The 13723-nt window shown below is 24.2% G+C and overlaps 4 protein-coding genes across 4 annotated transcripts; 2 read left to right on the plus strand and 2 right to left on the minus strand.

Moving 5' to 3' along the window:
• Positions 1-238: 238 nt before the first annotated feature.
• Positions 239-3355, plus strand: LOC122848153 (cytochrome P450 302a1, mitochondrial-like). The gene is made up of 8 exons (XM_044146017.1): positions 239-612; positions 685-925; positions 997-1172; positions 1274-1478; positions 1642-1801; positions 1879-2127; positions 2211-2420; positions 2496-3355. The coding sequence occupies exons 1-8, from the start codon at positions 468-470 to the stop codon at positions 2607-2609; spliced, it is 1500 nt and encodes a 499-aa protein (XP_044001952.1). The 5' UTR covers positions 239-467; the 3' UTR covers positions 2610-3355.
• A 223-nt stretch (positions 3356-3578) lies between these two features.
• On the plus strand, positions 3579-5525 carry LOC122848157 (cytochrome P450 302a1, mitochondrial-like; the record flags this gene model as incomplete). The annotated part of the gene is made up of 7 exons (XM_044146021.1): positions 3579-3853; positions 3941-4116; positions 4227-4434; positions 4493-4652; positions 4720-4968; positions 5040-5252; positions 5328-5525. Coding segments are annotated over 7 exons (1401 nt in total), but the record flags the coding sequence as incomplete, so codon positions are not given.
• LOC122848155 (26S proteasome regulatory subunit 7) lies at positions 5460-7703 on the minus strand. The gene is made up of 5 exons (XM_044146018.1): positions 7410-7703; positions 7239-7276; positions 6685-7167; positions 6267-6598; positions 5460-6011 (listed from the first exon to the last, which is right to left on the minus strand). Exons 1-5 carry the CDS (start codon positions 7477-7479, stop codon positions 5633-5635), a joined length of 1302 nt encoding a protein of 433 aa, XP_044001953.1. The 5' UTR covers positions 7480-7703; the 3' UTR covers positions 5460-5632.
• A 2320-nt stretch (positions 7704-10023) lies between these two features.
• LOC122848158 (endocuticle structural glycoprotein SgAbd-2-like) lies at positions 10024-11193 on the minus strand. Its single transcript, XM_044146023.1, has 4 exons — positions 11070-11193; positions 10810-10961; positions 10465-10732; positions 10024-10388 (listed from the first exon to the last, which is right to left on the minus strand). The coding sequence occupies exons 1-4, from the start codon at positions 11079-11081 to the stop codon at positions 10266-10268; spliced, it is 555 nt and encodes a 184-aa protein (XP_044001958.1). The 5' UTR covers positions 11082-11193; the 3' UTR covers positions 10024-10265.
• Between the last annotated feature and the right edge of the window lie 2530 nt (positions 11194-13723).

Consider the following 13723-nt stretch of genomic DNA (forward strand, 5'->3'; position numbering starts at 1 on the left):
ATTTTAATTTTTATATTTATAAATTTAGTTGACATTTATCAGCAGCAAAATATTTATCTCTAAATTGTTTTTTTCTTCATGAAAAAAATAGATAACAATTTTATTTATAAGTGAATAAAAAAATTATTATATAAAATAAAATTTGATGGAAAAAATATATTTAAAAATAGAAAATAAAAGTATCATAGAATACAAAAGAAGGTATTTTAAAATTCTACAAGAGATAAACATCGTCGTTGAATTTTTTTTCTACCTGAGACATAAAACTAGTTGATTTTTTATTCTTATTATTTTTATTTCGACCTGAAGTCTCACAAAACATGTGCCTCAAGTTTCGCGGCTTCAGTTAACACAGTGAATCGAAACTGCATGCTCGTATAATTTTTAATTCATAAAAATACTAAATAACAATTTAAAAATAACTCAACTCATTTGTGTTTATTAAATTTTTTTTTTAAATAAATAAAATGTATCCACGTTGTAAAAATTACATGAAAATTATTTATCGAAATTTAACAACCGGTTCTACACCGCCAAAATCATTTGATAAAATACCAGGACCAAAATCTCTACCAATTATTGGAACACTGTATAAATATCTCCCAATAATAGGTAATAAATGAATAAATAAATAATTTATAAAAATACAAATTTATATTTATTTTTTACATTGAAAATAATTAGGTGAATATAGCTTTAAAAAATTACCAAAAACTGGAATTAAAAAGTACAATAAATATGGATCGATTGTAAGAGAAGAAATAGTACCTGGTGAATTTACTGTATGGATATTTGAACCAGATGATATTGCTGAAATATTTAAAAATGAAAATAAACAAAATCCAGAAAGAAGAAGTCATCTTGCTCTTCTTAAATACAGAAAAGATCGTAAAAATGTTTATAAATCTGGAGGTTTATTGCCAACGTAATAATAATCATCACATAACATGAAAAATTATTTGTTAATTAATAAAATAAATTGAATTTTATTTATAGTAATGGAGAAGAATGGTCTAGACTAAGAAGAGAATTTCAAAAAGCATTAAGTAAACCACAAAATATTATGACTTACATTGACAAAATTGATAAATCTATAAATGATTTTGTAAAATTATGTGGAACAAAATCAACTAATAATTTGATGCCTCTACTACATCGTCTATCCCTGGAACGTAATTACAAACAATTATTTTTTTTTTCTATTAATATTTCTAATGATTAGATGATAAATTTTATGCTAATAATTTTTTTGTTTATTTTTATTTTGATCTAGTTACATGTCTCGTTGTATTTGATGCATCAATGAATAGTTTTTCGCCAAATGAAATGAATGATTGTTCAACAACATCAAAATTAATTGAGGCAACATTAATATCAAATAGTTTAATTCTTTCTTTGGATAATGGACCAAGACTTTGGCGTTATTTTGATACACCACTTTATAAAAAATTTTGTAAAAGTCAAAATTTTATGGAAAAGTTTGTTAATTTATAATTTATTTTAAAAAATTTTGGAGTAAAATTAACAATACATTTTTATCTTAATTGAAAGAAAAAATTTAATTTATATTTTTTACTGTTAATTTTACTCCACATGATTTGATAAATAAAAAAAGAAATTTAAATTAATTTTTTTTCAAAGAATTGCAGTTGAAATGGTAGAAAGTAAAATGAAAAAAATTAAAGAAAATCAAGATGACAGTGAAAAGTCTCTTCTTGAAATATATTTAAAAAATGATAATCTAGATTTCAAGGATATTGTTGGAATGGCCTGTGACATGCTCCTTGCTGGAATCGACACAGTAAATAACAAAAAAAATAATAATTTAAAATTGGCATTTCGATAATTAAAAACTGATAGATATCATTTGTATTTTAGTCAGCATATAGTCTAGCATTTGCTCTGTACCACTTGTCAAATAATGAACAAGTTCAACAAAAGCTTCATGAAGAAGCTGTGAGATTGATTCCGAGTCTAGATGATGCTGTGACATCTGCAACTCTTCGTGATGCAACATACATGAAAGCTGTTATAAAAGAGACATACAGGATGAATCCAATTGCAATTGGTGTTGGTAGAATATTAACAAGTGATATTGTCCTCAGTGGATACACCATACCAGCTGGAGTAACTGATGAATCATTTGTTATTTTTTAATTTAATTGTTCATCAAATTTAAATGATTTAAATATTTTTATTTTTTTTTCTAGACAAATGCTGTTACACAAAATCAAGTTATATCAAGGTTTGAAAAATATTTTTCTGATCCAGATGAATTTAAACCTGAGAGGTGGATGAGAGATAGTGTTGATAAAGCTCAAAATTTACATCCATATTTGGTGTTGCCATTTGGACATGGATCTAGGTCTTGTATTTCAAGAAGACTTGCTGAACAAAATTCGCAAATGACTCTATTAAAAGTATATTATAATTTTTTTTTTTTTCCGTATTCTTGTTTGTTTGTTGTTAATAATTTTGGGTTTTATTTTTAACAGATTGTGAGAGCTTATAAATTGGAATGGAAAGGTCAATCATTGGAGTTTGATTCTCTTCCCATCAACAAACCCACTTCACCTATTAATATTCAATTCACACCTTATAACCAATAATCATAATTTTATATACCAAAAAATAAATATATTTCTTGAATTTTATTATATTTTAATGAATATTTAATTGACTTATGTTTATTTGTAGTTTCTGACTCGACAATATATATTCGTTTTTAATTGATGTTTATTTATATTTTTTCATAACTTTAATATTAACCGATTTTTTTCCAAAATGATTCAAATTGTAGGAAATTAAATTCTCTAAATAGTGTAAAAAAATTAAAGTCTGAAAATTGACTTGTTTATTCTTTAACAATTTAAAAACTGACAAGAAAAATCGACGTTAAAAAGACACTATTGTGTGTACTTATTTTATTTTTGCTTGCTACGACTTAACTAATCGGCGAAATATTATAAAAATTTGACAGACAATACTAGATATATTGAAGAGTATGGGGTTAAAATTTTTTTTTTAAATCTTAATTTGTTGATGAGTTATTAATTTTTAAAGTTACGAGAATTTTATGTCACACGCGTGAGGTCAGCTGCAACCGATAGAGAAATCTAATGCCAGCTGGAACCTATCCCCCTCTCTGACTACAATAATAGATACCTAAATTTTTCCTAAAAAACATTCAACTATCTAAAAGTCTGGTGTGTTGTCTGTTTATTTATTTTTCTAGCGTCATTTCATCATCCAATCTGCCCAGTCATTCACTTGTTAAAAAAATATCCAACAAAGTGTTAAAAAAAAACATTAAATCTTCATTTAATTATTTCTCAATTAACTAAAATTATTAAACAAATAACAAGTGTAATTTTTAAATTCAAAATGTTTGTTTACAATTATAAAAAAAAAATCAATTTAATTATTTATCGATTTTATACAAGCAGTAATTTAAAAGTCAAGCCTTTCGAAGAAATTCCTGGACCAAAGGCTTTACCATTCATTGGCACACTTTATAAATATTTTCCATTGATAGTTAAGTTATTTACTAAAATTATTAATCAAATTATTAGAACAATAAATCTATTAAAAAAAATAATTTTTCAGGTGAATATAGTTTTAGTAAAAACGTACACAAATCTGAAAGAAAAAAATACGAAAAATATGGATCAATTGTTTGTGAAGAAGTCGTACCAGGAGTTAAAAGAGTATCATTATTTAGACCAGAAGATATTGCCCATGTTTATCAAAGTGAATTTGGAAAAATTCCAAATCATAGTAATAGTGTTGCTGCAATTGGTAAATACAGAAAAGACAATAGTGCTGTATTTAAATCAGGTGGTGTTCTACTTGAGTAATTATTATTTTTTTAAATAATTTTTATCTGCTAAATTATTGTCAAAAATATATTTTAACAAAGCTATTTATTTTCCAACAATAGAAATGACGAGGAATGGTCAAAACTACGTAAAAAATTACAAAAAAAATTAAGTAAACCACAAGATATTGTTTATTACATTGATAAAATTGATAAAGTCGTCAATCAATTTATAGAATTGTGTGGAAAAAATAAATATGACGATGTCTCTCCTTTGCTATCTCGTTTTTATCTCGAAGGTATAAATAAAACTTGTTTTTGTTTTCTTAAAAAAAACAATAACAACTTGAAAAAATATATATATTTTTTTTAAATAAACGAATAACTTGTTGTTTTGTTTATTTTTTAGTAATGTGCCTCGTTGCATTTGACGTTTCTCTTGATAGTTTTTCAAGTGAAGAAATAAATGATAAAAATTCAATAACATCAAAATTAATCGAAGCAACACATGATGGTAGTAAAGTCATGATGTCATTGAACACTGGTTTTCAGCTATGGAAATATTTTGATACTCCTCTGTATAAAAAACTAAAGAAGACACAAAATATTATAAAAGAGTATGATAATTTTAAATTCCAATTGAACAATTTGATAAATTAATTGATTGTCTTTTAGATTTGCAGTTGAAATGATTGATAAAAAATTGAAAGAGATAAATGAAAATCCAGATTATAATAGTGGATGTTTGATTGAAAATTATTTGAGAGATGAAAGTTTGGATATTCAAGATATCATTGCAATGGCTTCTGATACTATTATCGCTGGAATAAATTCAGTAATTAATTATTAAATTGTTATTTAAATATAATTGAGATTGTATAATTTTATTTGTAATATTTCAGACGTCATATGTCACGACCTACTCACTTTTTCACATTGCAAAGAATGAAAATGTGCAGGAAAAAATTCAGCAAGAAGCTGAAGCTTTGATTCCACAGCTGGATGATCATATGACTGTTGAAATTCTTAAAAATGCTAAATATACAAAAGCCACTGTTAAGGAAACTTTTCGTCTGAATCCAATACAAAGTGGTATTGATAAAATATTAAAACATGATACAATCATCAATGGATATTTTGTGCCAGCTGGGGTAATTGTTTTTTTAATATTTGATGATTGTAATAATAATTTTGATGATTGTAATTTATGTTTTTATTCCAGACAAATGTTTTAACACAAAATCAAGTTATTTCTCGTCTGGAAAAATATTTTACTGAGCCAAATAAATTTAAACCAGACAGATGGTTAAAGGACAATTCAGACTCGAATAGTAAAAGTATAAATGGATTTGCAGTTTTACCATTTAGCCATGGACCAAGATCTTGCCTTGCTAAAAGACTCGTCGAGCAAATAATGCATATTTTTCTACTCAGGGTAATTAAAATTCCATAGAACAAAATTCTCCTAACAAAAATATAAAATACTAATTTAAATTATTTTTTTCTACAGTTAACAAGAGCCTACACGTTAAAATTAAAAAACAAATTACCAATTTCTGTGTCACTCATAACCAACCGGTACCCATCACCAATAAGACTCGAATTTATTTCCAATGAAAATGAAAAATAATTTTAAAAAACACTTGTTACTTTTTTTTTTTTACTTTATTTTAAAAGTTTTTAATAATATTTCTCAAATTGATTAATACAGAATGAAAATTGGGATATATATTTTTCCATAAAATGAAAAATCATTAATTAATAATAAAAAACGAAAAAAAAAGAAAAAAAAAATGTATTATTAATTTTTAATATTTAATTGTAAGTCATATATTTAGGTGTTGCTGAAAATTTAGCATAAGATTTAATAACTTTGCTAACAGCATCAAGAAAATCTTTTTCAGTAGCAACTTTACGTCTTGCACGTATAGCATACATACCAGCTTCAGTACAAACTGATCGTATTTCAGCACCAGTACTATTTGGACATAAACGTGCTAATAATTCAAATCTAATGTCACGTTCTACACTCATTGATCTTGCATGAATTTTAAATATATGTGTTCTTCCCTCAAGATCTGGTAATCCAAATTCAACTTTTCTATCAAGACGTCCAGGTCTCATTAAAGCTGGATCCAATGTGTCTGGTCTATTTGTTGCCATCAACACTTTGATGTTACCTCGTGGATCAAACCTAGTAAATTTAAAAAATTTATTTTTTAATTATTCAACTCTTGACTCGAAATTACTAATTAAAAATTTCTAAAAATATCAAATTTTTACTCTTATTTTATGCCACATTTAGATAATGTTATTTTTAATTAAATAATTGTTAAAAATAAATATTAAATTGACGAGAAAAAGTGGAAAAATGTATGATTAATTTAAAGTTTTTAATTAATTAAATTATTGTGATTAAATTTGTCTAATTAAAGTTGAAATTATTTACCCATCAAGTTGATTAATCAATTCCAACATTGTACGTTGAACTTCATTATCACCACCAGCTCCATCATCAAAACGAGCACCACCAATAGCATCAATTTCATCAAAAAATATTAAACAAGCTTTTTTACTTCTAGCCATTTCAAATAATTCACGAACCATTCTTGCTCCTTCACCAACATATTTTTGTACCAGCTCAGATCCAATAACACGAATGAAACATGCATCAGTACGATTTGCAACAGCACGAGCACATAGTGTTTTACCAGTACCTGGTGGTCCAAATAATAGTACACCTTTTGGTGGTTCAATACCAAGATTTACAAATTTTTCAGGCTATAAAAATATAAATAACAAATTACCCAAATAAAACAACATTAACAGATCATTTGAAAAAATTAATAAAAATAAAAAATATTTACATGTAAAAGTGGTGTTTCAACAACTTCACGAAGTTTTTCAATTTGTTCTTTACATCCACCAACATCACTATATGTAACATCTGGTTTTTCTTCAACTTGCATCATTGTTACAGTTGCATCAATTTTTGGTGGTAATGGAATATGTATTTGATATTTATTACGATCAACACCAACACGCATACCTTCTTCAATATCAGTTGGTGCAACTGAATCAGCCAAATCAACAACAAATTTTGCAAATTGTTTAACATTTATAATATATTTTGGATCATCTGAATCGGCATTTATTATTTTAGTACATCTTGCAACTTGTAATGGCTGTTCATTTTGTAATGTTTGTTTATCAGCAGCAAGATCCCATAATGCTGGTGGTGCTAAACCAGTATCTGATTCTTTGATACCAGTTATTTCATTGACTCTTTTCATAACTGTTTGTATACCTTCCTCTACAGCTTTTATACTTGTTGTGTATTGTCCTTGTCCCTTTGTTAAATTAATAAACACAAATTCATTATTATATTTTACTCAATTTTTTTTTTTCATTATTTACTTACATAAGTTTTTAATAATGCAATATCTCCATCATCAAGGGCTGTAAAAAATTATTAAGATTATTAAAATTTATCACAATGACAGATGGAATTGTGTTGGACAAGTGACAAAGACAAATTTTCGATTAGATTTCTTTTAAAATACAATTTTAGATTTTTCTATAGAAGACTTACATTTAATTTCTTTTTCTTCTTTTTCCTCCTCTTTGATCTTTCGCATATCACCTCCTAAATGGTCCGGCATTTTATAAACAATATTTTCTAAATAATATTGTTTAATTTATTTGACAAAAAACCGAAGCTTGACTGGAATATTCATGAGCATTCATGAGGTTATGTCTCCATTACAAGCAAAATTTTTTTTACAATTTTTTACGAATGATTACGAATGATTTTTTAAACGAAACTAGCGCTTCTTTGAGCAGTGGACGTAACTCAATTTAATAACTCGGTCGGTATAGCAACTTTCTACTTAAAGCGCCAAAAAAAATTGTAATTTTAAATTTGAAAAAAAAAATACAAATTCGGGAGTAAAAAAATTTTTTTTTCATAATTGTCGGAATTAATAACTTTTATTTTAAAACTAGCTAATATTGACTGTAGTAATTTTTTTTTTAATAGTAGAAAAAATTTATCAAAAAATTATTTGAAAGAAATGAAATTTATGATAAAAAAAAATTTATTTTTAAATTTATTAGTTATAAAAATAATTGTATAAATAATATCCAATGAAAATGATAATATTTATATTAATTCGGTTAAAATAATCAAGAGTGTTTCATTGTTTTATAACACATGCTTAGACAAAGGCCAGATGATGGTGATGATAATGCAATAATGATTTTTTTTTTCCTCAAATGTCAGTTACAAATGCAACTGTCCATCTTTATTATTTCAACTGTTGTTTTTTTTATTTTTCTCATACTCTTTAACTGTTTAAAAAAATTAAATTATTTCTAAAAATATAAAATAAGCAGCATGATATTGGCTAATCAATTTGATGAATGAAATGTAATTTTTTTTTTTTTTTTAAAGAAACATTCAAGGGCTGCGTATAGAATACTTTCACTATTAGCTGTAGATTTTTGTTTATTTATTTGTTTTTAATTTGCATTGAGAGTTAATAAATTAATCAAAAATATTTTCGAGATTTTTATTCGGGGGTAATAATTAAGACATCAATGTAAAATAAATTTAAACTTGATTAAAGTTTTGATAAAAAAAAAAAAAAGTCAATTAATCTTACAAAATTCGATTGTTCTTTGGTTCCATAATGTTGATTTTTACGTTATAATTTTATTTTTTTTATGCAAAAAAAATTTACATTTAAAAAACAGACACATGAATTTAATATTTTTTTTTTTTTTATGAATAGAAAAAAGAAGGAGGAGACTCTGTGTCAGTTTTAAAATTCATGTTACGCTATACTGACATTTACATCGTTGTCCAGAATAATAACAAAAATAATATTTCGAATTACAAATATCTTATATTTTTAAAAATAATATACATATGCAAATGCCATTAGCACATCCTCCAGAATTGTTCCAATATTATGTAATTAAAAATAATTAAAAAAAAAAACATTTTTATTTTCTATAATTTCATAATTCAATTTAATTTTTTTTCTGATTATCATTTTAATTAAAATTTAATAAAATTTTATATTTTTTTTTCTCGATTTATTTAATTAATCATTGAATTATTAATTTACTAATTAACCAATAATTTAATCTTTTTTTTTATTTATTTATACATTCAATTATTAATCTATTTCTTTATTGTTTTATTTTTTTATTTATTTATTTAATTATTTATTAACTTGGCCATTTATTTTTACAAAAAATTATTCAAATTAAAATCTATTTTAATCAAAAGATAAATTTTTAATTTATTTTAATTTCATAATCATTTTTTTATTAATAATATTTTCAATAAATTATGATTCATATAAATAAATAAATAATACAACTGACATTTTGGAAACTTAATTATAATTGTAAAAAAAAAAAATATTTATTATATATATTATTTAATAACATAAACACGTTAGATAAATTCACAAAGAACGTGATGCTCGAGTCTGTTGCACTTTTGCACGAATGTTATTTGGATAATTGGCTTGAGTTGGAAAGCAAAATCATCATCATCGGTTAATCACAAGTGCCAATGGATGACCCGACCGTAAAACAACGTAATATAACAATAATTTTTAACTAAACTGTTCGATATATTATTTAAAAAAAATTTTTTTTACCTTTTATCATTTAACTAAAAAAATAATAAATCATTCTCAATCCACACAGTCAATAATTATCGATTAAAATAACATAAAAAAATTTCCAAAAATATATTATGAAACTAGGTAAAAGTAGATACTTCTTTTTCATCTTTTTAATTTTGCCCAAGCTATGTAATAATAATTATCAATTCATATTTAATTTCATCATTTGACCTTTATATTTATCCATTGAATTATGCAATTATTCATAAACTTTATATTTGGCAAATTAATTAATTAATCATCAAAGTAATTCATTCAAAAATATAATAATTATAAAATAGTCTAGACTATAAGTTTATATCTTGATTTTTATTTTTCCATTTTATCAACAGCATCATATTATTTAATTATTTTTAAAAGATCATAATCATTGATTAAAAAAATATAAATAAATAATTTATAAACTCAACAATGCATTTAAATATCATCTGTTTCACTGTGAACACTTTGATGAATCATTTGTTGATTATTATTTAGTGAAAGGATAAATAAATAATTATAAAATGTTATTTTAATTTTCCAAATAAATCAAATATATTCAATTAATTAATGTACAGGTCATTTACAAAGCAAAATTAATTACAATAATTAATATGTATGTATATAAAACACAGTATCAAAAAATAATACACATTTTTCTAATAAAAACAATTTTTTTTTTTAAAAAACAAAATAATATTAATAACTTCTTCTTATAGGCTTATGAATTTATAAAAATGATTAAGTATTTTTATAAATTTTCATAATTAAAATCTTCGGTAATTATTTTGGTTCTGATTGTATTGATTACGATTAATTGGTTCTTCAACATATTGCCCTTCATTGCTTGGTGGTAATGATGCAACAGCACGAGCAATAGCTTCTGGTATCTATTTAAAATAATAAAAATGTTTAAAAATTTAATTAAAAATATTAGTGTTTTAATTGTGATGAATTTCTACAAACCGGTGGTGGTGTTGGAAGATGTGCTCCAGATGGATGGAAGCCAGTTTCATCAGCATAATATTCAACAATAATTGGGGTACCATCAGGTGCTGTATACTGGAATCTTCCACGTACAGTTTCAGCTGGTCCTTCTGGTCCAGCAGCTTTTGGACTACCTTCTTCAGATACTGAAATTCCATTTTCAGTTTCATATGCATAATTGTAAGAACCATCTGGTGATGAATCTTGTGTTTGGCTACGAATTGCAATTTGTGGTCCAATGTTTGTTCTGTAATATGAAAAAATTATTATTAATATTTCATCAATATATAATTCTTCAATTGATTGATTGATTAAATTACTTGCCTGTATTGATTTTCTGGTTGATATTGGGGTTGTTGTGGTTGATATTGTGGCTGTTGATATTGAGGTGTTGTTGTTGGACGACGGAAACCACCTCTATAAGCTGGTGCACCAAATTGGGCAACAGTTGTTCCAATAAGGAAAACAGTTACAATCTGTAAATAAAATTGAAATTTTATAATTCACTCAATTTATAATCCATAATACTGCACAATAGCTAAATTAAATTATTAAATAAATATAAAATATTAAATTAAACTCACTAAAAATTTCATGATGATAATATTGACTGTAGACTTGTTCAAGACAATTCAGTCAGATTGTATCTGCATGTCTAAGACACTTTGCTGCATCAATTTATACAAAAAATCAAGCTGATATTTGTATCCCTACTTTTTATTATTTTTCTTGTTCTTCTTCTTCATCATCTTGTTGTCGTCATCAACATCATCATCTTCTATTTTTATTTGTATTGGTAAATGCATTGTGGATGATCAGTAATGATCAGTGATGGTGGTAGTAATCATGGTGGTGGTGGTGGTGGTGGTGAAGGTGTTGCCTTGCGGAAAAAGGTATCGGTCAGGAGGTATCATATCTTCTACTTCTATAATATATCCCACCAGATATTAACCTTTTTTTTTTTATATTTTCTTATCTCTCTCTTACTCTCTCACCTTTTTTTTCATCTTTCTCTTTAGCCTATTGACACATGTCTCATATTTTGCTTGTCAGTACACACTAAACAAGTACTTTTATATTTTTTTTTTTTATTATTTATTTATCTAGTGTTTAAATATTAATTGCTTCAAGGAAATCATCATGACAGGAGATCACTTAAATTAGTTGCTTTTATTTTCATTTTTTTTTTCATTTTTAAAGCTTCTTTTTGATTTATTATTTTAATGACACAATTATTTGTATATATTGTCTTTGTTACATTGACATTAAGCATGACTTTATATCAAAAGAATGTTTTTTTTTTTTTTTTTTTCAAAAAATACGTAGGCGAATATTCTTTTTTGATTTAATATATTTTTTTACATAACATTGAATTTTTTTTATTTTTTAAATCAAATAATTTATATTTTTTTTATAAGGTCAGTGTGATTATTGAATGAAATGGTCATTCATCATTTTCTAAAATTCGAAACATAAAAAAGTGTTATAAATCCCACCCAGAAAAAATAAATAAATAATTTTAAAATAGAAAAATAATATTTATAGTTTAAAAAATTTTTATTTTTTATATAAAATTATATCGATAATTTATCGTAAAATGTTGATGCGTTATTTTTACAAATTGAGATCGACCGAGCATAACACTCTCAGTTTCGACACGTCTAGGCGAAAGTTGAGAATGAAAAATATTCAAAACGAAATAAGAAGAAGAATAAATTAAAACTTGAAAAATTCGATAATAATTATAAAATCAAAATTAATTAAATAACATATAATAATTATAAAAAACAATTAATCAATTTATTCAATTATAATTACTCCGTGTATTTTGTAATAATCGATAAATATCTAAATTTAAATTTTATAAATGTGTGTGTAATAATCATGAGGAGTCTCAATTATATTTTCAATTTAATGTATCTTCAACATTTACAAGTTAAACATAAGCCATTTCAAGTAATTGCTACTCTTATTTATTTTTTTTTATTATTTATTCATTATAATTATTATCCACTTGTTTATTACAACAAATATTTATACATCTTGTCTATTATTTATATTAACATTCTCACAATAGAAAATATATATGAAGTTCATTTTTGACATGTTAAGTTATGCGAGGATTCACAATTCACTATTATCTATTATTATTATTACTATTTAATATTTTTTAATATTTTATTTACCATTCACGAGAAAAAAAAAAATTTACATTTTTTAAATATTTTATTGATTTCGATTTATAAAATATAGATGAATATTTTTTTTTTTTTTTTATTGATAAACATGTTGGTAAACGAGTGTAATAACATATGTTTATTTTCAATTTATATTTTTTTATTTAAACAAATTGCCAATGGAAAATGTGAGACGACAATTTTATCATAAAATAAAGGTCATACAGTTCGAGTTATTTTTAAGTAAAATATAACTTGTCTCGTAATTTTATTAAAATTATTATTACACTGACAATTATGACTTGATTTCATGGTGTAATTTTTGTATTGATTATTTTGATGATCGTAATTTAATGACAGTTATTATCTGTCATTTAAATAATATGTATATCGTTAAATTAATATTTGTATTTTATTATTTTTATTGCTCAATTGACAGGCTATTTTTCTAATAATTATTTTTATTTTAATTAATTTACTTTTATAAATTGTGAGAAGGTTATTGATTGAAGGATCAATTAATTTTAGTAATAGACGTCAATTGTAATTTTCATGATGAACCTTGAGGTATAAACTAACCGATAATTATCGTATCAATTATTATGTATTTCTAAAATAAAAATAAAGGAAAAAGAAAAAGATATTGTTCATTGTTGATTTGCGTAAATAAATAGGAAAAAAAATTATATTAAAATATTTATAATGATGATGTTGAAGAATTTGAAAATTTAATAAATAAGGTTAAATAATTATATTGATTAAATAATATTGAAAATGGAAAAGGTATTCAGTAGTTGTGAAGGCGGGGCTAATGAATAATGATATTTTTTTTTGTTGAAATATTTCAGTTATTCATGTAACAACAGCTTGATGGATTACAGAATGATACTGGTATGTCAAGTGCCTTTTGTGATGAAGTTTGAAAAATTAAATACAACATCGTTTGTCTTGAATTTTTATTATTTTATTTGTTTATAAAAAGATTAAAAAATAAAGAGTAAAATGTCGAGAGTGCATCGCGATTATTTGAATTTTCTTATTGATGATGATTAATCATTGAA

The sequence above is a fragment of the Aphidius gifuensis genome, linkage group LG2 (genome assembly GCF_014905175.1).
Source record: "Aphidius gifuensis isolate YNYX2018 linkage group LG2, ASM1490517v1, whole genome shotgun sequence".
Taxonomy (NCBI): domain Eukaryota; kingdom Metazoa; phylum Arthropoda; class Insecta; order Hymenoptera; family Braconidae; genus Aphidius; species Aphidius gifuensis.

Excerpts from the sequence above, each read along its gene's own strand:
- LOC122848153 (XM_044146017.1), top strand. The coding sequence starts at position 468 with ATGTATCCACGTTGTAAAAATTACATGAAAATTATTTATCGAAATTTA. Across the intron at positions 926-996 it reads TCTGGAGGTTTATTGCCAAC|TAATGGAGAAGAATGGTCTA; the intron begins GTAATAATAATC and ends TTTTATTTATAG. Across the intron at positions 1,802-1,878 it reads TCCTTGCTGGAATCGACACA|TCAGCATATAGTCTAGCATT; the intron begins GTAAATAACAAA and ends TTTGTATTTTAG.
- LOC122848155 (XM_044146018.1), bottom strand. The coding sequence starts at position 7,479 with ATGCCGGACCATTTAGGAGGTGATATGCGAAAGATCAAAGAGGAGGAA. Across the intron at positions 6,599-6,684 it reads TTGAAACACCACTTTTACAT|CCTGAAAAATTTGTAAATCT; the intron begins GTAAATATTTTT and ends ATATTTTTATAG. Across the intron at positions 6,012-6,266 it reads TTGATTAATCAACTTGATGG|GTTTGATCCACGAGGTAACA; the intron begins GTAAATAATTTC and ends TAAATTTACTAG.
- LOC122848158 (XM_044146023.1), bottom strand. Across the intron at positions 10,733-10,809 it reads CAACCAGAAAATCAATACAG|AACAAACATTGGACCACAAA; the intron begins GCAAGTAATTTA and ends TTCATATTACAG. Across the intron at positions 10,389-10,464 it reads ATCTTCCAACACCACCACCG|ATACCAGAAGCTATTGCTCG; the intron begins GTTTGTAGAAAT and ends TATTTTAAATAG.